We start from the raw sequence: 24,051 nt of genomic DNA, 5'->3' as shown, positions 1-24,051 counted from the left end.
CCTGCACAAATTGTATTGTATTATATTAGTCGGGGATAGCGAATATACGTTTTCTGGACTACAAAAACCACAAATCAACGGTTGGCGTGAATGGCAGTGCTTTGCGACATTTGACAAAACCATTGACGACAGTATCATGGCGGCGCACGGAGTGAGTTTTGAGAGTTCAAGCAGCATCGATAAAAGAAAGGAAAGTAAACGACAGGCCCGACAAGAGGTGCTAGAAAAGGTATGAACTGTGGGGAAGGGAAACAACAATTCTATATAATATTGGCTTTTTAAAAAAAAATTGCTTTGGTGTAATGGTGTAAGTGAATACTGCTCGGACGGAATGAAAGCTAACAAGCTACGAAGGCTAACAACAGGGAACGCTATCTTTAAGTGCGGATGAGCCGAGCAAATTTTCGCGGATATCAGTCATATAAATTGTTATCTTCTTGTCGCTTTCCATCTCTTCATGTGACTCGGAAAGCTCAGAGTACCCGTGCGTGTTCACATTAGACTGACAATATGTGTCTGGACAGGCGGACCACGGTTAAACTGGAGCTAGTGAGTTATAGGACAAACACTGAGTGAGGCAGATAGGAGACCTGCACCAGTGTTTATACAGCTTTTATGTCATGGTCACAGCGATACACTGTGCCCACCATGAAGATTAGGACAGGCTTCGTTGTTGTTATCACATATGCACACAGTTTTCCAATTGTGCGTTATCCCTTTGCTGTGCAGCTTTGTTTGTACTGTTGCCAGGTACACAGACTAGCACACGATGTCTCCCGTAGATGAGCAATAAAGGCTATAAAGACATTATCTGTCAGGCTCACCTGTGCTTGAACTGGCCAAAGCAAAGAGTGTAGCAGGGTCTGATTTATTCTACATGTGTTTGAAGAGCAATTGGCTCATAATGATTTTAGTGTCACTAGTTGCATCCAAAACACATAAATGTGAAGCTAAAGGCACATTAATCCGCAAATATTTGGAAGTCATAACTCTCCTCAGCAGTATCATGGCAATGTGAAGACTGTCATTACTTTCTTTATGAGGAGAAAATCTCTCTGTGGACTTTCTGCCATGCCCATGAATGTCATAATAGTCATTTTTTGACTGTATTGTATTTTCAACCTGTGCATAACTGAAAAATATTGGAAGCGCTTTTTTGTTCGTTGTTATTTTCAGTATTCTACATTTGTTCAAATCTCCATTTAAAAAGGTAAACAAACCTTAACAGCTGTTTTCATTTTCGTTTTCATTAAATTGTTAAAAATTTAATTTCTTTGGATGGCTCATTGGATGGCTATTTTTTCTAAATGATAGCCTTTCTTAACCTCTTTTAAAAGAAAAAAACAAATTCTGCCATCCACCTAAAATGTATATATGCTTTGTGTCTTTTAGTTAAGCCCCCCGCTCTTTTTAAAAACACAATTTTATTTCTTTACTTTCCTCTTTACCTTTTATAATTGTTGTTCCCTTTCCATACTTGTCCATAATGTGATTGTAAGTATTTGCTCTAATTAACAAATGTATTGATTGGAGATTGTAGTTGGTATGTAACCTGTCTCAGGTATAAATGTATAAATGGGTGTTAACGTGTGTGGTCTGACGGTTTTGTTTGCTCAGAGTGGGAAGGAGGTTTCTTTAGATGAGTGGAAAAATGAAAGATGAATGAGGACATTTTTGTTGATTATTTTTCCCTTTCCCCTTTTAGTTGTAAATTGCTCATAATGTACCTAAATGTTTTTTAATAAAAAGACAAATGTGAAATAAATACATTGAACAGAAGACACTCTTATCTGAATTTTATATCAAGATTTTTATTTCAAACCACAGAATCTGTTATACCCTTACTTTGATTTTTTTTTTTTTAAATTCTAATTATCTCTTTTATTTCTGTCCTGTCATTCAGGCAAAGCAACAGTATGACAGAGAAGAGAAGAGGAAGGAGCTGAAGAGGCAGAGAGGAGAGGACACCTGGATGCTCCCTGAGATCAACCAGAGGCTGCAGCAGATAGAGGACGTAAGATGCAAAGTTTTGTTCACTTAAAGTTGTGCATAAAGAGAAACCAAGAGTGAGCGCATTTAGCAGCTAATAACAACGATGACTGTACTATACCTCAAAACTGTGTTGACAGTGCTACTGATACAGTAGTTCCACACTTTTAAAGTGCGATCACTGATGTTCATTACCGTATTGTGTAATTGTATTAAACGTTTATTTACACATTCACTGCTATTATGATTTATATTAAAACAATTATCCAAAGGAGAAAGGGGACGACCTTGATGATAATGCTGATCAAAAACTATGATGTCTTCTGATGTAGTCAGTTATACTTAACACAACATGGTCTGCCATGATGGAGACACATTAGCCAGAATAAAGGAGACAAATGATTATTCCGGGATATATTGTGAATACGTTCTAGATATCTTAGTAACAAACAATGACACAATTATTGAAAAAAAATGTAATTAATGGAATCTGAACCCACTGCAGGAGGGATCTTTGAAGACGAAGAAGAAGAAAGAGAAGAAATCTAAAAAGAAAAAGGAGAAGAAGAAGAAGGCCAAGAAGGAGAAGAAGACAGCTGAAGCCGGAGATGGCTCTAGTGACAGCTCAGAGGTAGGTAGTAGTCTGCCATTGTCAGTGAGTTGTAAAGTTAAATCATTCATTCATTTACTCATTTTCCACCCTTTTGTCTTAATATAATAATCTCGTGCTGTTTTTCTCTTTTCTACACTTTTCCGTCTCTCTCTCTCTGTGTGTCAGGGCTCAGAGGATGAATGGATTGAGGCTCAGGCTCAGCCTAAGACACAAGCTGCTAAACCCTGGCAGGTTTCTGATGAGTCCAAGCCTTCAGAGAGCAACCTCAGCCCAGCCCAGAATGTCCAGGTAAAAGTTGCCATCTTTGACAGAGTCCTCTCTTTTCCTCTTAATAGTAACTTCAAGACAATGGTAATGTCTCTTTTCCACAATGGAGAAGAAAAAGCAATCTGAATATAGAGCGTATGTGTCAAGAAATAATGGTGTATACGAGGCCTCACTTGTGGGGCCATTCTTCATCAATATGAATTTGCAAATTTGTTTTTCCTTTGCGTGCGTGCGTGCGTGCGTGTGTGTGTGAGAGCAAAGTTGTTACTTGTTAAGTTGCTGTTCCATGGTCATTTATCTTTTCTTAATCTATACGCCTTGCTTTTTCTTTGTTTAACTCCCCTCACTGTATATGTCTATCCTATAGAGAGATGAATGGATGAACTTTGACTTCCTGGCAATGAAGACCTCGTCCACGACAGAGAGGAGGGCTGAGAAAGAACGACAGAAAGAGGAGGAGAGGGCAAAGGCTCAGGCCATTGAACAGGTGTGTGTCTGTTTTATCCACTTTTTAAAGTTCAGTTCCCCTCTGCTTTGGTTCTTTTAGCATTTGTTCCCTGTTTTGTTATTGTATGTTTGTTTGTGGCTCCATCAGGCTGGTTTACACAAACTGGAGCTAAACCCGTACTGGAAGGATGGAGGAAGTGGTCTGCCCCCAGAGGAGAGGACTAGTACTGCAGCAAAGAAAGGTAATACTCATTTGAGATCACTAGTCTCTATCAAGACATTTTCCAGCTATGTAAAATATACCATAAACAGGTTTGGTTTCAACATGGCATGGTTGTTGCACTCCAAATTTTTTTTTATTAATGTTATTTTCACCAACATTCAAGCACAAGCAGAAATCCATTGTAGAAGAAGCAGAGAAATGTTTCTCCAGTGAAAGTTGCCTCAGTGGACCACAATGCAGCTGCAATACTGCACATTTAGTTACCTAACCATTGTCTTACTACCTCTATCAAAGGAAAATCTTGTTAAAAACAGTGTGGAATTGAAAAGGGTCCTCCTGCTACACTCCCAGATTTACTTACAGCACTTCATACCTCATCATTACCTCATTCCTAATTTTTTCTCACTTCCTGGGCTTCCCCCACCTCCAGGCCTTGTCCTCCTCATTCTCTCCTCTCCTTCGCTTATGCTGGCTTCATTTTTTTTCTATAAAGTAAATGAAATGGTGATTGAAATAGTGGCTGTAGAGAAAGAAGCTTAAAATGTACATGTATAATAAATATATTAAAAAAGGGTTAATTTAGTTGCCATACTGTCTGTATCACACAGTTTTCCTCAGGTCACTCACCTGTCATGGAATTGCAGATGTTTAAAACGTTAGGTTAAGGTCAAGTTAATGATTTGATAACAATTATATTTGCAGAAAAGTAGTCATGGACATTCGACGGAAGAGTGAGAGGACAGAGAGCACAAAGGGCTTCTATGTTAGAAATTTAGAGAAAGAGAGAGCTAGAGGGAGACAGAAAGAGACAGACAGACAGAGAATAAGCTGTGTTAAGCTGACATGCAAATGCAAGTATATGCACATGTGTTTCTTATCTCGACTCAGTCAGTACAGTTCCCTCTAGAGTTGGCATGCTCTCTCTCTGCTGTAAGATTTATTTTAACAGCAAGGCAGAATAAGCACACACACACACACACACACACACACACACTTGCTTACGCTCGCCTTCAAACTATGAGCCAGATGGGAATGTTATTTACTTCATCTTGGGTTATAATAATGGGCTCGCAGGAGGTACAGCCCTGTTGTGTATTCATTTTTAAAATTGGATACACCTTTTTTTTTGTTCAGGAAAAAAGTCAAGGAAACACTTGCTGATAAATGATCCGGTGACATGTGGTCGCCCCCAGGATAATTTTTAAAAAGGTGATATGCAGCTTGAAGTGGTGTAACAAGAGCAAAGCAATTCAAAAGCCATCTGTGTTTGACATTACAACAAATTATTTTTTTATTTAACTAAATAGACTCATATTTTATACATTGAATAGCTTTTCTAAATTGAATAGAAGAGGCAAAAATGTCAGGAGTATCTTATTTTTTGTTTTTGAATTCCTCCAGCAGTCAAACTTTTACGTCATCGTTACCCTCTTTGCTCATCAGCAGTTCAGTCACACTCACTGAATGCATTTATTCACACTTGTTCAAACTCTGCTCAAATATTTATTTCCCTTGGATTTAAAAACTTTAATTCTCTGTTATCACAACCTTCCTGCCTTTCCTCTTTCTTATTCATGTTTTTCTAATTCATTTTCCTCCCCCTGTTCCTGCAGGCCCAGTAGTTAATGATGGAGGTCTGAGCTGGCTGAGGAAGAGCTACCAGAGGATGAAGGAGCAGGCAGAGAGGGAGCAGCGCAGCCTCAATGATGTGGTCTCTGAGAGATACGGAGTGAGAACTGATGCAACTCTGGCAGCGGCTCACACATTCACACGCATGATTTAGCAGGCACATATGGTTACACAAAAAAGCCACAGTGGAGATGAGTGCATTGCATAATATGCAGTTTATTGTAAATGAGATTTGTATATAATACTATTGATTCCCACTTACTCTGACTTACAATTCAAGGTACAGGATTTACACAAATGCACGTACCCACACTCGCACTACTGAGCGAAGAATGTTCATCTTGATACCTTGTTTTGTTATAAGTCATACACACACACAAACAGTGCGCATTTTCTTTGTCAAGTCAATTTCAACAGTGTCAGCATTTGTGCCTTCACTCAGCCCATCGCAGCGGTGCACCTCATTTGTGTTTCTTCTAGTAAAGCAGAGACACCCCTTATAAAGTCATTGTACGTTATCATTAACAATATATTCTTGAGTCTTTTGGTATTTGTTTAGCACTGTATAATCTGTAGGACATATATGTAGTTGTATGCTTTTGAGACCCTCTGGTGTTTTTTTTTTTTTTTTTTTGGGTGCATCACTTGTGGTAGGAGCATTCAGATGGCATAATGGTAATTTCCAGTAATTGGATGGAAATTATGAAAAAAATCTACATCCAGTCTACAGACCACTGCATCAGTTACTGTTTTTAGCCTTGGTTTTTACACATATTGATGGTACATTTTCCCCTGGACCGCAAGTGAAGTGCTATCGGTTCATTGTTTGGACATCTGAGATCTGAGCTGCAGAACCTGAGAAAAGATTTAAGTATTTTAATACATGTTCTGTTTCTTTTTTTATAGTCGATGGAAGAATTTCAGCAGAGACTTGCCGAAGCAGAGAAAGCTGTGTATGGACAGGGGAGAGGAGACAGAGAAGGAGGCGGCCCATCAAGAGGCGGTTGGAGGAAAGGAGAGAATGACACCAGTGAGAGATGGAGGAGAAAAGAGGGAGATGGTGAAGATGGAGGTCGGTGGAGAAAAAATGAAAGAGAAAGAGACTCATCACCCCGAGACAGAGAGAGATACCATGCTGAAAGAGGAGAGGAGAGGGGAGGGCATCGAGGGGGAAAGGGGGAGAGAGGTCGAGATGGAGACAGGTATAGAGAGAAGGACAGGGATCGAGACAGAGAAAGAAACAGGGGAAGAGATGGAGACAGGGAAAGGGATGGAAGAAGAGACAGAGAGAGGGACAGAGATAGAGAAAGAAATAGAGAAAGAGATCGGCCCAGCGCTGCATCATCATCATTATCATCATCATCATCATCTGGGGAAAGTTGGAGTCAACATTCCCTCTCTCTTGGGTCACTAAAAGGCCGCTTCCTCAAACCCTCAGAAGATGATGACAGTGGTGAAGGTGGGTTGATGTCAAAGCCTTTTCTAATAGATGTCTGAGTCAAATTTTGCACAAGTGAAATGAACAGCATTTAAATCTTATTTGAGTAGTAAAGGCTGCGTTAAGTCACATATTTTGATCATGTGTGTTAAACATTGTGCTCTTTTTCCTTTACTTAGATCACACATAGGTCACATCTGCTCAATTTCTATCTTAAATCAGGAAACAAAGCTTATTTTTCCATATCGTCACCTTCCTAAAATAATGGCCTAAGTCATGTTTTGACAAAAATGTTTTTTTTGCCTAAATCACCCCCTCATGATGCTGGCCACCTCTGGTAAAATCGCCTGAATCCTCAGTTGAGGGGAACATGCAATTCTACCCCCGGTTGTATAATGGCCTATGTCAAAAGTGTGACTCTTTTGTTGAGTTTTTTGTGTTTCCTGAAAAACCTGAAAAAATGACTTAGGCCATTATTTTAAGAGGGTGTCGATATGTTACACATAGTCTAACATTCCCACGAGTTTTGGAAACCGGAACATGATATGTAATGCTTTTGCTATGCAGCTGCAGAGCGCCCTCCACCTCGGCCCTCCACAAGATTTCTGAAACCCAGCTCTGATGATGAAGACTCTGGTCCACATAACACCAGTGTTCCAACCAGGATGAAGAGCAGCAATCCTGCCCAGGAATCTGACAGCTTGGAAAAACCACAGCAGGAGAAAGAGAGGGATCTTGGGAAAACTGTAACTGCTGCTCAAGATGCTCCACGTGGAGACAAAGCTGCTGTGACGACATCAAGGTTTTTTAAAGTTTTTATTTTCTTAGCTTCAAAAGGTTGGCTACTGTATGTGACCTTTAATATTGCTGTATAGTCTGAATATTCCAGTTTTGTTTGTGTATTGGTGGTGTTGAGTGGACATTACAATTTATTCAGTTTAATGATTGCTGTTATTTGTGTTATAACCACTAGTATAGCTTGTTTAAAACATACATCTACTTTTTTTCTGTTCCAACAAGAGTAATTTAAAAGGGTAGAATCATGCCACAGTGTCATCTGGCAAAAATATTTGTTTTTCCATTTAGTTCAGTACAAGATAGAATTAATGGACTGACAAGTGAACATTCCTATTTATATTTACACATAACCCAATATACTTTGGTACATCTCTGTTACAGTGGGATTTCTGCAGTATGTCTGATACACAGCTAACCGAATGGGAGTACATATCTCATTACATCATTTGAATAAGAAGTGTAAAGTTTTTAATAATTCAGTTGTGTATTTTCTCTTACTTCTTTTGCATTTCAAGTCTGGGGCCTTGAAAACAGTGTGGACATGGACATTCTGCTTATGACCTGTTGGCTTAATGCAGCCTGTGTAGATGTTGGGTTGCAAGTTTTATTTGTAATCGGGGCCCACACACACACCAACATAAACTACAGGCACTCATGAGACTTTTAAGAGACAGTGGATAAAAGTATCCATGCATGTGATATCATGTTAATGTTTTCAAATTACAGCCTTACCAGAGATGTTCCCACAGTAATCCCTTCCATTAAACCTGGCTCTGTCTTCACATATGTACTTCATTATTTTCAAAGGACCTGCAAGAACTCTTAAAGTCCTTATCTGCTTTTGAACATTCGTCTTTATAGTCCCAGGAAATCCCCTCAGTATCTGAGCTCTGATCCTGTAACTCAGATATTATCTGTCATATTTCTGACTTAATAGCTGTACCGTTAACATAGCTTATTGCTGATTTCACCATACTCCCCTAGTCTTCCTTTATTATAATTGTATTTCTATTTCTCTCATCATTCCTCTTTTATGTTAATCTCTTCCATTGCTACCATTATTATGCATTTCTCCGTGCTATATCTGGAACACACATGAATATGCTGTCTCATTTATTTATTAACAACACTTAGTGCCACAAAAAGTCTGTGAAAGTCAAACTGAGCCAAGTGATTACATCATAAGCTTACATGTTTTCATGGCAGTCCAGCATATAGCAGCATTGTAGGCCAGATGTTGGAGTATCACTGCTTTGTAAAGCCTTCTTAGTTCTGTGGTTTGCCTCATTAGGCTAAGTTGTTTGGGTAAACCAGCACCCGGAACCCCTGCAGCATGAAATGAGTCTGCAGTGTGGCAGCAGAAGGAAATGAGGCTATGGGAAGTGTAATAGCCTAGAACGATGCTTCCCAGGCTGCAGTTCAGATCCTCCCAGGCAAAGCTGTAATGATCTCTGGGAGGCACAGAGACTCAAATGAATCATAACAGATAAACACTGCGAGAGATCAGAAGAAAACAACTAGATGGTTAGAATAAAAAAAACTTCCCAAATAAGTTTCCTTTTTAAAAGATTTATGACTACAACTAATTAAGTCATTGAATTCTGTTGTTCAGAAGGTGAGTTATGGGAAAGTTCTGAAGAACAGGATCGGTGTATCACTGGTATTATAATGTGGGTGTGAAATGTCCGAACCAACTGGACAGATGTGTTTTAAAGGTTTAAAGGTTTTCTTGTTAAGATATTGAATTTTTTATATCAAAAATTGGTTGCATATTGTGATTGAAATTGAGGAAATGTTCTCCTCCTTTAATTTTTATATTTCCTTTTCTCCCTTCTTGGTTTTGCTTGGTTCCTTGGTCTGCTCTTCAAACTCTCTTCTTAGGAGTGAGAGTGAAAGTGAAGAAGAGGAGGAGGAGGAAGAGGAGGTCCCTCTGCTGTCAGAGGAGGAGATGAACAGACTGGGAAGCGAGTTGGTGAAGGCAGAGATCAGAGGCAAAACAGTGAGTAGGCTATCATTATGTTACTTTCAGTCCACTTGACTTCCAATTGAAATTACTCTGGCCGATTATAAGTTTCCCAGCACCTGTTTTTGGAAGAAAAAGTTTTATATCACCACAACTTTTTCAAACATACTCGTACTCGTACTCGTACTCGTACTCGTCGTCTCCCGCTCATCCAGATCCGGGTCGCAGGTCCAGACAGCCCTCTCCCCAGCCACTTCCACCAGCTCTTCCGGGAGAATCCCGAGGCGTTCCGAGGCCAGCCGAGAGACATAATCCCTCCAGCGTGTCCTTGGTCGGCCCCGAGGCCTCCTCCCGGTGGGACATGCCCGAAACACCTCCCCAGGGAGGCGTCCGCGAGGCATCCTCACCAGATGCCCGAACCACCTCAACTGGCTCCTCTCGACATGGAGGAGCAGCGGCTCTACTCCGAGTCCCTCCCAGATGACCGAGCTCCTCACCCTATCTCTAAGGCTGAGCCCGGCCACCCTGCGGAGGAAACTCATTTCGGCCGCTTGTATTCGCGACCTCGTTCTTTCGGTCATTACCCAAAGCTCATGACCATAGGTGAGGGTTGGAACGTAGATCGACCGGAAAATCGAGAGCTTCGCCTTCCAGCTTAGCTCCCTCTTCCCCACAACGGACCGATTCAGCGCCCGCATCACTGCTGACGCTGCCCCAATCCGCCTGTCGATCTCCTGCTCCATCCTACCCTCACTCGTGAACAGGATCCTGAGATACTTAAACTCCTCCACCTGAGGTAGGACCTCCCCCCCGACCCCGGAGCAGGCAATCCACCTGTTTCCGGCTGAGAACCATGGCCTCAGACTTTGAGGTGCTGATCTTCATCCCAGCCGCTTCACACTTGGCAGCGAACCGCCCAAGGGGAGCTGAAGGTCGGTGCTCGATGAAGCTAAGAGGACCACATCATCCGCAAAAAGCAGAGACGAGATCCTCCCGCCACGGAACCCAAACCCCTCCACCACCCGGCTGCGCCTAGAAATTCTGTCCATAAAAGTTATGAACAGAACTGGTGACAAAGGGCAGCCCTGACGGAGTCCGACTTACTGCCGGCTACGCGAACCAGACTCACACTCCTTTGGTACAGGGACTTGATGGCCGCTAACAAGGGGCCATCCACCCCATACTCCCGGAGCACCCCCCACAGGGAGCCCCTGGGGACACGGTCGTAAGCCTTCTCCAAATCTACAAAACACATGTGGACTGGATTGGCAAACTCCCATGCCCCCTCCAGCACCCTAGCGAGGGTAAAGAGCTGGTCCACAGTTCCACGTCCAGGACGAAAACCACATTGCTCCTCCTCGATCTGAGGTTCGACTACCGACCGGACCCTCTTTTCCAGTACCCTGGCATGGACATAAAACATAAAACCCTAAACATAAAACCTTAAAAACAGTGTTTTGTATTGTGCCAATATGGTGTTTTCATATTTCATTTACTGATCAATTTTATTTACTTTTAGAGTGTGATAGTTTTGAGTGGTTGGTTGGATACAAGCTGCAAAGATACTAAAGTAAACACAGAGGAAATTTACAGTTCATAAATAAAACATAATAAGACAAGTGTGACAATTACAAGTGTTTATTGAGCTTTTACAGACTGTGATATATATATATATATATATATAGGCAATAAAATAAATGTCTTTCAATCACTTTTTATATGTAATTCTAAGGATGGACCTGCATTAAACTAGCTTTAGCTTTATGGGTGAACTGGCACCTGATTTGATTTTTCTCAACACACATCCTTCCTCCTTTGGATAGATTTAAGAGCACATCAGGGGATCCATTAATTTAAAGCATTCATTGATCTGTGCACTTAACTCCCCCCTCTTTCTTCTTGTGTCAATGCTAAGAGTGGTATTGGGAACTCTTATAGACAATGTTAAAAGGCTGTCTGTCAAAACTCAGACACACTTGCGCACACACTGACGCACACACAGATAGACACACGGTCACACCTATAATCCTAAGTGTTATCAGCCTGACAGCCAGCATCTCCCTACACGATAAAGCAATCAAACCAATATTCCCAAACCTCTTGTGTGTGTGTGTGTGTGTGTGTGTATGTGTGTGTGTGTGTGTGTGTGTTAGTTAGTATGTATTAGTGCGCGTTAAGTGCCTTTAACTGTCGTGCACTTTTATGCCCTGTACATAAAGGTATCAGTATTTCTCATGGCAGTATGGCGTAAGAGGTTCTGTGTGTGTATGTGTGCTAGAGACAGATGTTTTTTTTTCTCTGACTTCTGTACTTTTTCTGTTTTACAGTGTGCAGCCTCAAGCCATCTGACGAAAAACACAACACACAGAAAAAATATTCTAAACTTTAATTAGGAAAAATAGTCAGCTGTATATTAAAATGCAGCCTATATATAATCTACATACTGTAATTACTGTTTACATACAGTATCTGCCAATATTTATACCCGTAAAATTGTTAATTCACTTTAATCTGCTTGTATATGCTTAAATATGCCAAAAATCTTCACTTTTTATATTTCCTTTAACACTGTGTAAACACACTGGGTGTCAACGAAAAAACTGTACTGACTTTGCAGACTTTTTTGAAGGCAAATATGTGCAATATATATAATAAATGTGTGGGTGCGTGTTGCAGGCCTTGGTTGAGAGGCTGAGATCACAGCTGGACGCAGCACGGAAAGCCAAAGAGAACTTCGCTGCCAGAAAAAAGCTACAAGAAGCAGCTAATTCAAACCAGGTCTGTAGATACTATCTATATATTGTCGTTGTCTAACTAATCTGACTTGTGTCCAGGAGGAGAGACCAAATATTAGAGACACTTCTCTCAGTGTGTATCAGGCACACTGCAAATTTTCAGATGTATAATCTCATAAATTCACAGACACAGACACGACATCCTGAATTGGATATATGAATAAACTCTCAAAACATACACAGATATAAACACATGCACACACAGGAATAGATTGATATGTGTATCTACCTTTTCCTTGACACACACTCGCACACACTCTCTGAATCTTCCTGTGTCAGATTTATCTGCTGGCTCTTTCTTTTTCCTCTCCCATAGTCTAAATGCAAATCCAAACACTCGAGGCTATATAAAACCAAATCTTAACCCTCAGACAACCCTTTGAAGTTTTGAAGACTGGACAAAATGTCCTCACAACGATGGTTTCAAACCAAAATTTGTCCACACAACCGTAGAAAGATATGCGAACACTCACCATCTCTCACCATACAGCAGGCAAGAAAAGCGCCTCACACACACTTGTCTTCAGATGAAAACAAACTCTCTGCTGTCACATCTGACTGCTTTTAAGAGGAATTTGTTTGTTTGAAGTCTCCTTGCTGCTTGGCTCTTACGTCTTGCTCTCTATGTGGAAACGGCTCCTGTTCTGCATTTTAGCAGACCCTAATGGGAACAAATGTCTTTTAGTGCTGACGACACTCTCCTACCAGAGGTCGTTCGGAGTGTGCCCTGTGTTAATGTGTGTGTATTTGTAAAAGCACGCAACAGAGGGAGAAGGAGGCAGAGAGCGTATATGTACCATCCTGTAAGCGTTTGTAGTATAGGCAATCAACAGAGAGCAATGGCTGTGCCCTGACACCTCAGTCCTGCTTTATCCCCTCTAACTGGCATTGTACACAGCAGTGATTATTTTTAAAACCTGTATATTATAATTTGTAAGTTAGGTCAGATTCATACCCAGTAAGGCTGCCCTGTTCAAATTAAAAGAGAAATCCTCTGTAAGGTTTCAGAGAAAATGTCATAATTCTTACGTTTTAGTGCACTTATCAACTGAGAGGTACTTCAGCCCTATTAAAGATGGAGTGCCGTTGATTTGTACTCATTCGAGATCCTTCCAGTCTATCTTGTTATGGAAGACTTTTGGCTTATCTTCACCACTCAGTGTTTTGACTCTTGTTGCCTCTCTAGCTCATATTTTGTGTTTCCACTGCATGTGGAGCCTTGAGAAGCCTAACTGTACTGTCTGGAGCAAAGGAAATATTCTCTTCTATCATAGTTTTTCTGACAACCTGTCTTACTGTCTGTTTCAATTTCCTTTGACTGCTACTCCCACCTCATTCTTGTTTCTTGTTTGTCTGTCTCTACTGTCGATGTCCAGTCTTTTATAGGCTCTCTAATAAGACACTGGCTGTGGTTACATAAGACTATTTTTTCCTAAATGTGGTCAATCTCCCAACAAAGTATTTAATTGAGTGTTACATAAAATCATGATATAAAGTGTCCTTTTTTACATTTGTGACTCAGATTCAAGCTCCTCGTAGCAAGGAAACTTTTTGATCTTTGAAAAACACAGACTTGTGTTGAGCACTAAATTGTCACTAAAGGAGCAGTTTTATCAGAATATTGTGCTGCTGGAGGTTTGGAACAGAAGGCAGGTCTCCTGTTTTTTCTACCTTAATCCCAGTATAATCCTTTATTCAAAGGTTCCCTTAAAAAAACAAAAAAAAAACAAAAAACGCACTACTCTGTTATTTATAATCCAACTAGGTGATCATACACAGGAAGTATACATTTATTTAGAAAATTGAGTAGTTTGATAATGACAGAACAAACCCAGCCTTCTCAAAACTAATTACATTCTTTGGAATGAGCTAGAGCTGATATTCAATAATATCGAATATAAGATATACAATAATATTGTATATCGAAGCTGGACTGCATCAAGATAGACGGCAGCCTGTGTTTTCCCCTCCCGCTCCCTGACACACATCTGGGAGCAGGTGTGATCTAAAGCCTTGGCAAATGCTTATTGTTTAATTCACAATCATGGATGCAGTCCATCCTGCGACTGATAAGATAGTTCAATTGATAGTATGTTACAAGACTAATTAAAAGCTCTGCTTTATGTATTTTAGACTTTGTAAATTAATTGCAGGTGAAATGTTTGTTTTGATTGAACCTTCATGATGGAATTCTGTGCTTGGTAGTAAAATGCTGCATGTCTGACGTGACATTTGTTTCAGGCAGTCGACTATTTCTGGCATTCATTTTGTGGTTTCATCCTGAGGTTTGATGCATCAGAGACTCAAAAGAATGTTTCAAACTTCTGGGAATGACATACAAAAACAAATAAAAATGATAATGACCTGGCTGTGTTTTGGTTTGCCAGGTCCCGGGTCGCTCCACTGAAGACAGGGAGGTCCTGCTATTTAGAACAGATCACTCAGGTCGGGCCTGGCCAGTCAAGGCCTCCTCTGGACCTCAGGAGCCCCATGGAGGACGACGGAAAAAGAAACGGGTAAAGAGAAAGGGATGGGGGTTGGTATGAAAGCAGGAGGAATAAAATTACAGGAAAGCAGGGAGGGAAGTTTTCTTCAGAGCAATAAAATATTAAAATCTACTGCTGCGCGCATGGAAAAAAATAAATCCTGAACTGCATCAGAAAGCCACCACTTAGGGAGACAGAGAGGATCCTGCACACTACTGCAATTACCAGATGGAGATATTGAGGAGCAAATGAGCAAATGAGATGTTTGTGTCCTGCTATTTGTTCCTTGTCATTTGGTATTCATCAGAGTGTGTAATGAGAGCAGGGACTCTACCTGACTCTGAGTTGAAACGTTTGTAATGTAAACAAAGCTCTCCAGTCCATTCTCTGTTTGTGGTTATTATAAATGCAGTGAGTGGCCTCGTCTCCTTCACTGTCTGTCTCGCCCCCTGTCTCCATCATGGTCAATCTCTCTCTCTCTCTCTCTCTCTCTCTCTCTATGATCTGTCTGTTTCTGTCTGAGTTTATCTTCCCAGTCTGTTTCCACCCTTCATACACTCATCCTCTTCTCCCTCTCAACTCTCCTCTGTCCTTTGTCTCACATTTTCTCATCCCTCCTTTTCAATTGATTTTAATAGTATCCTTTTTTCACTCCCAATTTCCAGAGTGTTTTCTTCACCTTACCTCTCCATGCCTCTCTGCCTCTCTTTTCAGATTGAGACCCATGTTGAGGGGCAGCGTGTGCGCTATTTCCAAGATGATGACAATGTTGGTCTGCAGGAAATGGTGAGGAGGGAGAAGATGAGCTCTGCCCAGGATCAGAATGCCCTCTATTCTCGCATGGCTGCCAAGGTAAGAGAGCTATAGTTTTACCAGTTGGCAGTGCTGAGCACAACTTGGCAACATGGACAACAACTTAGGATACCGATAATTATTACCAGAATAAAGAGTGTGACCCATAATAAAGTTATAGAGCGTAGACCATGAGAAATACCAACTTGACATCTTAGGTCTTATATCAGTTATTCCCCAACCTGTAACACAAGGGTGAAGTTTTTCACAATCTGACAACCTAAGAGCCAGTGTTATCACAAGATTACAACTGAAAGTGCAATTATAGTTTAACTAGTTCAATAACTAGTGAAACATAATCAAAGCAGTCAGATTGCATTTATTTGCAGAATGGTTTGATTATTTTAAATATTTTTTTGAATTTTTACTTTTTTTTTTTGTCATTGAGCCTCAAAGCGCAACATATTGGACACTATCTCAGAGTTGGTGTGTACTCAGCATTGTGGCAGCTTCCTCATCTTATGAAGCCAAAAGAAAAGAAGTGTATCTGTTGTGGACACAGCCGTTTCATTGGGTTGAAAACTAATGAATCAGTGCAGGACAGAACTGTTTGTACCTGTGGTTGGCAAACTCAAGTAAGGCAGATGAAGTTCACTCTGGCTTTTGTCAAATTGTTGCAGTTGCTCATAGCTAATATGGATAGTTGATGGATATATTTTTCCGTCATTGCTAATCTCTGTTATGAACTGTCAACTCATACATGTTTTCATGATGTAGTACTTAAGGTAGTGGAAAGTGCAGAAAAGGGAAGTAGATCTTAGACTTGTGGTTTTGATTTGTTTTAACACAAAATTTAACAGATAAAGTAAAGCAACTCCTCTGCAGCGGATACCAGTTTATTTAGAATAATTAGTGGAGAGATTGTAATCTGTCTGTAACATACTGTACATTATGAATTCAGCAGATTTTAGAGCTGCTGCTGATTTCAGCTCTAGTATGAACATGCAAATTTTAAACAGTTTCTATAACTGATTTCAAAAGCCTAAATAAACAAAACAAGTTGCAGAACACCGTCAAAACTTAAGGTACCTTGACTATGTGCAGAAATTTTTTATTTCACTTGTTTGTCTATACACATCTGTATACAGATATGTTAACACTTCTTGAGAGAGCAACGAGAGCATTTTATTGATGGTAGACAATAGATTGAAGACTTACTGGTTCTTTTTTAAGAATAAGAGCAGTAGGTCTGAGTCATTTGAGAACTTTCTCCTTGTTCCACATATACACAGCCATTCATATATCTGTGTTTTTTTATTGGCAGTTAATATTGATGATAATAAGGTTAATTTATAAAACAACCAAATTAACAGTAAAAAAAAACAAAAATAGCCGCATAAACGTCTCTAATAATTACTGCCTGTAGATAGGGATGGGTTCTGATAGCTGGATGGTGGGACTGACGCCCAGCAGATATCCAAATTATATTGCTTCACCAATACTCATAGTAATATGAGTGAGTAAATGAAGGTTGACATAAACGTATGGCATGGCAAAGGAGCAATATGGATGTATGTTGATGACAAGGATCACTGTCATACTTACCCTTAGGTAGAGGGAAAGGACAGATGTTAGGTAGGCATTTGGCTCTGTGCTGTTGTCCATTTCTCTCCACCACTACTTTTGCATGTACTCGTCTGTCTCTGTGACTCTCTCCTCCATTGTGGGCTTGAAACAGACATACAGCAGCAGATGTACTGGCAGGTTGTGGTTCATGTGACTGCACATTTCCATGAGCTGAGAGACATTTTCCTTCTTCGTCTTCTCTTTTCCACTTGTTGACGTGTGTGTGTGTGTGTGTGTGTGTGTGTGTGTGTGTGTGTGTGTGTGTGTGTGTGTGTGTGTGTGTGTGTGTGTGTGTGTGTGTGTGTGTGTGTGTGTGTGTGTGTGTGTGTGTGTGTGTGTGTGTGTGTGTGTGTGTGTGTGTGTGTGTGTGTGTGTAAATATGAAAAGGAAGCATTAATGAACAACAAAAGGATAGAGACGTTTTCCATGACGATTAAAAAAAGACAAATGCTTTAGCTCAGTCCATGTTTTTTTCCTTCTCTGACTTTCACTCACTCACTTTCCCACACACACACACACAAACAATCATATATTCATTACAATTGCATGTGTATATAAAAACACGCACACACACACACACACGTTCTGCACCTGCAAAGAGTGACACTAAAAATACATCTACAGTTACCATGGCAGGGCGTCTATAAATATCCCTTCTAATCACAGCTATAGATTTATAATCTGCGAGAGAGAGAGAGAAAACTGTATTTTGTCCCAGCAGCTCCCTCTCATCTCTGCATCACACTACACTATGTGGCCGTTCCTCCCTATTTCTTTTGCTCCTTCTATAATTATCTCTTTAATACTTTTATGTGTATGTCCATTTTATTCTCTTTCTTTTATTAATCTTTCTTCTTTACTTCTTTTCTCTTCTTCCATCTGTTCTGTATCATGTAACAAAATAAAATGGCTAACAATTATTGATCAGACATTTGAAAAGGAATAATGTGATTACAATTTTGACCATTTTTGGAAGTGCTTGATTTGTAAATTTGGGTTTTTGTAATGCAAGCAATAGGACTAAAATATGGTGATGTCAAGCTGCCCAGATGTCAGTGTAACTGTCCGACCATGTTTTTGGTCCTGAGCAAGATATCTCCACAGCTACTGACCAGCTGCTGACCAGAGTACCATGAAATTAAGCTTGAAATAGAAGAAAGATATATAAATATATATATACTGTTTATAGAGCAGATGGTCAGGATCCTCACTGAACAGATTAATACTCCTCAAAGGATGACACTACATGAGCGTACAACCTATCTCTTACATTAATATCCTGATTGCTGTTAGAGTTGCCAAACATGTTCATGCTCTCTGGGGGATATTTTTTATTTTTTATTTTAATGACAACAGTTCAGGTCCCGGTCTGGTGGGAATTTATCTTTAATTTAGACATTTTGCATGTTTTCTTAAATACACATTTACCATTCTTTATGCTCAACTCAGTGTCTTGTTGAAGTTTATTTTAACAAGATAAATGCTGGATGTCTTGCACTCATGACATCAAATGTTAGTTCACTTTTTGGTTTTCTTATATTTTTTGTCAGTAATCATCATGGACTTGTGATGTCACAAGCCACTGGCTGTTCATTTTCCCTTCTTCCTCTTTATCCTCTCTTCCATGTCATTCATCGATCTTTCACCTGCTGTCTTTCTCTTTCTCTTTTTTTAAATTCTCCAGCATCTAAACTCACTCCCTTTTTGAGGATGTCACAATACCATCACACACAGTGTGCTAACACATGTGGACATGTACGTGCATGCCCACACACATACACACATCTCCATATAGTCAGTGTGCAAGCAGTAGTTTAAATGGACTAAGATGGTGATAGACCCATGGTGTGAAAATATTCATTTAAAACGTCAGCGTTACATTTTGACAGACTGATCAGTAATGACGGTAGCCTACTAATGATGTGAGAATCCAGCTCATATTATGAGCTGTCGCTAACTATGCTAGCCTAAACAAGCTAACGTCAGCCTTTGTGAATGTTGTGCTACAACAGATGCCAGCTATCGCAATTCTCAAACGATAATGATAACATCTCAGGACATGAACATGTTGATGACATGATGTTAATATGAAGTTAACAACTAAAACTCACTCACTTTGAATTCTCTGTACGGATCCAGGAGTCTATCTTTGAGGTGCTTTGATAAACTGGAGGTGCTTCCTCCTTTCATTTGAAAAGCTCTGTGGCACCTTTTGTTTACTGGCTTTTGGTTTTCTATAACATTTCCTTGAGTCGCGGTGAACCTGTTGCTGCACTTGCACTTGCTGCTGTCATTTCATGTGTTGTTATTATTCACTGTGTCTGCTTTTTTCTTCTCTTCGAGTTTGATGTCAGACTGTCAGGCTTGTAGGGTTATTATACTGCCCTCGTCAGTCCCAGGAGAATCTCATTTCCAGTACCTATGACATCTACAGTACCTATGGTATTATAGAAAAATGACCATGTCACATTTTCAGAACTTTGGCACCGACTTGGTACCAAAGTATCAGTTCTCTCGACATCCCTACTCCCTTTCACTAACCACTTAAACATCCAGAACTATGTCCTTTCTTCCACACTTGCTTTTGACATCGCCTTGAGATTTGTTGTGTTTCTATTCCATTGCTTTCCCTTCTTCTGTTTCTTCTTTCATCCTTAATGATATCGCATTTACTTCTCATCTCCTCTTACTTTGCTATTGTGCCTTTCTCAATTTCTTTCAACCCTCTCCTCTACAGTTTCTTGGTCCAGCGACCGGCCTCTCGTCATTATTTTTTCTTCTGTACATATCTCATGACAACAGTAGCCAGATTGGTTGTAATGGTTTTTCCTCTGTGCACTGTGTAAGGCTGCAGTTTCAATTTGACGTTGGTATGTTCAGACAAAGCCGACACTGAAGTAAGAAGAACAAATGTTTCATTTTATATTACAGAAATTAATCACCTAAACACACCATCACCGGTTGACACAATCAGGTTTACAAGTTCATGTACTTTTGCCAGTTTGTTGCTCTCTGCTTTTATTCTGGCAGCTAAAACCACTGACATTTATCAATAATGAATGTGTATCCAGAAACAGAAACGTGCAGCTCTGTGTGCCTCTAATGGCTGCTGATTGTGTAGACACAAAATAGAGAATTTTTATAAATAGATTTTTCTTTACCATCTCTTTATCTTAGTGTTTCCCCTCAGAGTGAAGAACCAGCAGGTTTCTGTACTGTCGTAATTAAGTGAAGGATTACACCTTGTTTTCAGGGAACACAGCAAATCCTTTTATCCATTGGTCAGATAGAAAGTGTGTTACATTAGCAGACTAGCATTGTCTGGAGATTTGATGCATTGCATTTTCAATAATACATGACTAGTGTGCCAGACATATGTTAATCTCTTCCACTCAACTGCTACATGATGTATTCACAATCTATAATTTAAATTGCATCAGGAATGTGTCCATTTATCATTAGCTGAGACCTACGTAAAAAAAACAAACATGAGCAGTGAACCTGAAAGCTGACAGAATGGATGTTAATTTATTACTACTGTATTATGTCTAATTAGTCTACATGTAAGTGTGTGAGAGTACCTGTTATGGGGTGTGTGTGCACACACACACACACACACACACACACACACACTCCCTCCCACACTGTCACTAAACTAATCCAATTTTCACTCTCACTCACACACTCTCCTACACAGCGAGTCATGCACACACACTTCAGCCATGCTTGCCTCTCGCTCTCTTACATACACACAGATTCCAACCTGTTGCCCAGTCACCATGGTGACAAGACTCAGACGTAGAAACACCAGAGTCGATACTCGGTATCCTGCCGCAACCAACTTACATACAAGGCAGTTCAGACACATCACACACACACACACACACACAACACACACACACACACACACACACACACACACACACACACACACAGAATATACTGTGGAAACGGCACTGAGGGTAATATTGCGTTAGCACCTACATACATTAATTAGTGAGGCCACCAGCCACTTTCTAAGGACAGTCAGTGTCTGTACAGTAGTTCTGAAAGATTACCATTACTTAGTTTCCTCTTTTAAGAAATGATGTTATCATTTAACATATCTATATTTTACATAAATACTTCACAAAAAGAATTTACTTTAGCAAAGAGTGTGAGCATTTATACTTCACATCATTTTTTGTTGAATAGATTTGTCCTTTAATGATTTGGCCAATAATGACCACACTCATGTTCAAGACTGTTCACAATCTCTCTCTTCTCCACTACATCTCCTCTTCCACATCTCTTCTCCATCTCATCTGTCGTGCCCGTCGTCTTCACCACCACCACTTTTACTCCACTCGATTCTCCAGATGATGGGGAAGACAGACGGCGACAACTACACGCTGGATGACATGTTTGTGTCGAGTGCAGCGCAGCGGGAGGGTGAGGGGAGGGAGGAGGAGAGGATGAGGAACAGAGCCATCGGGGAGAGTAGGAGGCTGGCTGCCTCTATGGAGAAATGCCAGCACTGCTTCAGCAGCCAAGAGCTCCAGAAGCACCTTGTAGTGGCATTAGGGAGCAAGGTAAGGGATCATGAATGTGGGCTGTTTTGAGACAGTAAGAAGGAATTTGTGCTGAAATGATTAGTTGCTTAACTGATCCATGATTTCCCAAAGGTCCTGTGTTTCAGTGTCAGACCAGCAGTCCAAATCCCAAATACATTCAGTTTACTATTATAAAAGAATAAGGAAACCAAAACATAATTTTGATTTCTTTTTTTTTTCTTGAAAGATGATTCAAAACCATCAATTTGTTATTAAAATTTTTTATTATTAATTTTCTGTCAATCAGTAGATAAATTAATTGACATATCGTTGTAGGTCTATATTGAAAAACTTTCTTGGACTGTTGATTAGTGAAACAAGCAATAAAAAGACCAATATATGCATTTCTAAATTTTGTCTGTGATATGTGTTTGTGCTTGTGTCCAGGTGTACCTGAGCCTGCCTGCGGGAGTGTCGATGACAGAGGGCCACTGTCTCATTTGTCCTCTCCAGCATCACTGCTCTGCCACCGGACTGGACGAGGATGTCTGGTCAGAAATGCAGGTTAGCCTAATCAGTGCTCCAAGTCCTTTCACTCCAGGCTAAAGTGACAACTCCTTTGACTGTTGTTTTACAGCGGTGGTACATAAAATCCGAACTAAATACTGCTTTCATTTTCAGTGTTTCCTTCAAACGAGAATGATTCAAATGTAACTGAGTTCACTTCTGTGCTGTTTTGCTGTCCTCAGCTGTTCCGGCGTGCTTTGGTGCGCATGTTTGAATCCCAGGAGCTGGATTGTGTGTTCATGGAAACACATATGAACCCACGCAGAAGACAACACATGGTCCTAGAGTGTATCCCATTGCCCCGAGAGCTGGGCGATATGGCACCCATATACTTTAAGGTCTGTGCGTGTATTGTCGCATCATTCTGATTAAGCACAGTTTGTCCTGTCATACACTGGGAAGGAGTATTGTAGGCATAAGTTGAGTTTATCATGTCAAGTGTAGTACTACAGCTGTTTTCTGTGTGTCTCCAGAAAGCTATCATGGAGTGTGATGAGGAATGGGCCATGAACAAGAAGATTGTTGACCTCTCTTCAAAAGACATCCGCCGAGCTGTATGTTCTCATTGTCTTTGTCTATCTTTTTATCACTCTATCTTGAACTCCAGTCTTTTCTATAATTTTCTTTGGTTTTTCTTACTTTTTCTTTATTTCTTGCCCTCTGTCTTGACTTTCCTTTCTTCTGTCTTTCCTCACCTTTCTGTTCTTGTATTCTCTTGTCCTTGTTAATTGTTTTTAATTTTTTGCTGTCGCCCTTCTAGGTTCCTCGAGGTCTGCCATACTTTGCTGTAGACTTTGGACTCCAGGGAGGGTTTGCCCATGTCATTGAGAATGAACAGAAGTTCCCCCATTACTTTGGCAAGGTCAGTTTGTGTATTAAGGCTGTTGCACCTCATTCATCATTATACTGTTTTTATTTTTTTTTAGCTTGTTTAAGTCACTGTCGTTTGGTTCCAAGAATCATGAAACTTTACTGTGCATGTTTGGGTTGCTGCTACAACTGGACACTGAGCCTGATTTCCACGACACTTTAATTTTAATCAGTGCATAGGTTTGCCATATCATGCTTAGTCACTTTAGTGCAGACATGACATTGTGCAACAAAGACTAAAGAATATTTTTATTGATAAATTATATGTTCCACTGTAGCAGCATTGGAAAAGTCACAATTTACAACCAAGTTGTACTTGCAACCTACAGGAGCTATAATTCTAAGGCTATTCTTTATTTGATTATGTTTTTCTACAATAACAAATAAATTCCAGCTAATTTTACAGCAATATTTCAAAGTGATCAATCCCTCCTTTACCTCATAGGAAGTGGTCGGTGGCATGATGGACTTGGAGCCGCGACGTTGGAGGAAGTTGATCAGAGAGAACTTTGACGATCAGAGGAAAAAAGTCTTGCAGTTCGCGAAATGGTGGAAACCGTATGACTGTACCAAGACTGAGGGCTAGCTGGACACACACTAGGGAAGACAACACACTCACTTACATGCACACACTGTGCAGGAGTCACGTTTGGTCAGTCTGGTGATGACACTGTTGCGCCTACAAATTCAGTTTTTATGTAAAATTTAGAAGTTGTTATTGTGAGAACATTTTTACTTAAATAATAAATAAATAATAATAATAAAAATTTGATTCATGTATTAGCTGTTATTTGTATGTTAAATGGTTTCTTATCACTTTTCACAATGAAAAGCCTCAACACCAAAATCTTATTCCCCCATTATGTATTAATACTACATTTTAAAGTAAAAACATAAACACTGGAATTTGTTTGTTTTGAAGGCATTTCAGTATTAAAATGTTCATAGTTTACATCAAAATGTATCATCATTTTTCAGAAATCTACTGTGGGTGACAGTGTAAATGAACACATAAT

The 24,051-nt window shown here is 40.1% G+C and overlaps 1 protein-coding gene across 1 annotated transcript; it reads left to right on the top strand.

Annotated features, from left to right (window-relative positions):
• Positions 1 to 97: 97 nt before the first annotated feature.
• cwf19l2 (CWF19 like cell cycle control factor 2) lies at positions 98 to 23,807 on the top strand. The gene is made up of 19 exons (XM_056374812.1): positions 98 to 229; positions 1,904 to 2,014; positions 2,495 to 2,620; positions 2,768 to 2,890; positions 3,237 to 3,356; positions 3,465 to 3,558; positions 5,153 to 5,268; positions 6,075 to 6,627; positions 7,174 to 7,408; positions 9,286 to 9,403; positions 12,044 to 12,145; positions 14,550 to 14,678; positions 15,363 to 15,500; positions 21,425 to 21,637; positions 22,046 to 22,162; positions 22,348 to 22,503; positions 22,639 to 22,719; positions 22,926 to 23,027; positions 23,481 to 23,807. The coding sequence occupies exons 1-19, from the start codon at positions 137 to 139 to the stop codon at positions 23,619 to 23,621; spliced, it is 2,868 nt and encodes a 955-aa protein (XP_056230787.1). The 5' UTR covers positions 98 to 136; the 3' UTR covers positions 23,622 to 23,807.
• Positions 23,808 to 24,051: the final 244 nt, after the last annotated feature.

Source organism: Seriola aureovittata, chromosome 4 (genome assembly GCF_021018895.1).
Source record: "Seriola aureovittata isolate HTS-2021-v1 ecotype China chromosome 4, ASM2101889v1, whole genome shotgun sequence".
NCBI lineage: Eukaryota > Metazoa > Chordata > Actinopteri > Carangiformes > Carangidae > Seriola > Seriola aureovittata.
Note: the sequence above shows the minus strand (reverse complement) of the source record. Positions and strands in the feature narration are given on the sequence as shown.

Excerpts from the sequence above, each read along its gene's own strand:
- cwf19l2 (XM_056374812.1), top strand. The coding sequence starts at position 137 with ATGGCGGCGCACGGAGTGAGTTTTGAGAGTTCAAGCAGCATCGATAAA. Across the intron at positions 6,628-7,173 it reads AGATGATGACAGTGGTGAAG|CTGCAGAGCGCCCTCCACCT; the intron begins GTGGGTTGATGT and ends TTTGCTATGCAG. Across the intron at positions 21,638-22,045 it reads TAGTGGCATTAGGGAGCAAG|GTGTACCTGAGCCTGCCTGC; the intron begins GTAAGGGATCAT and ends GCTTGTGTCCAG.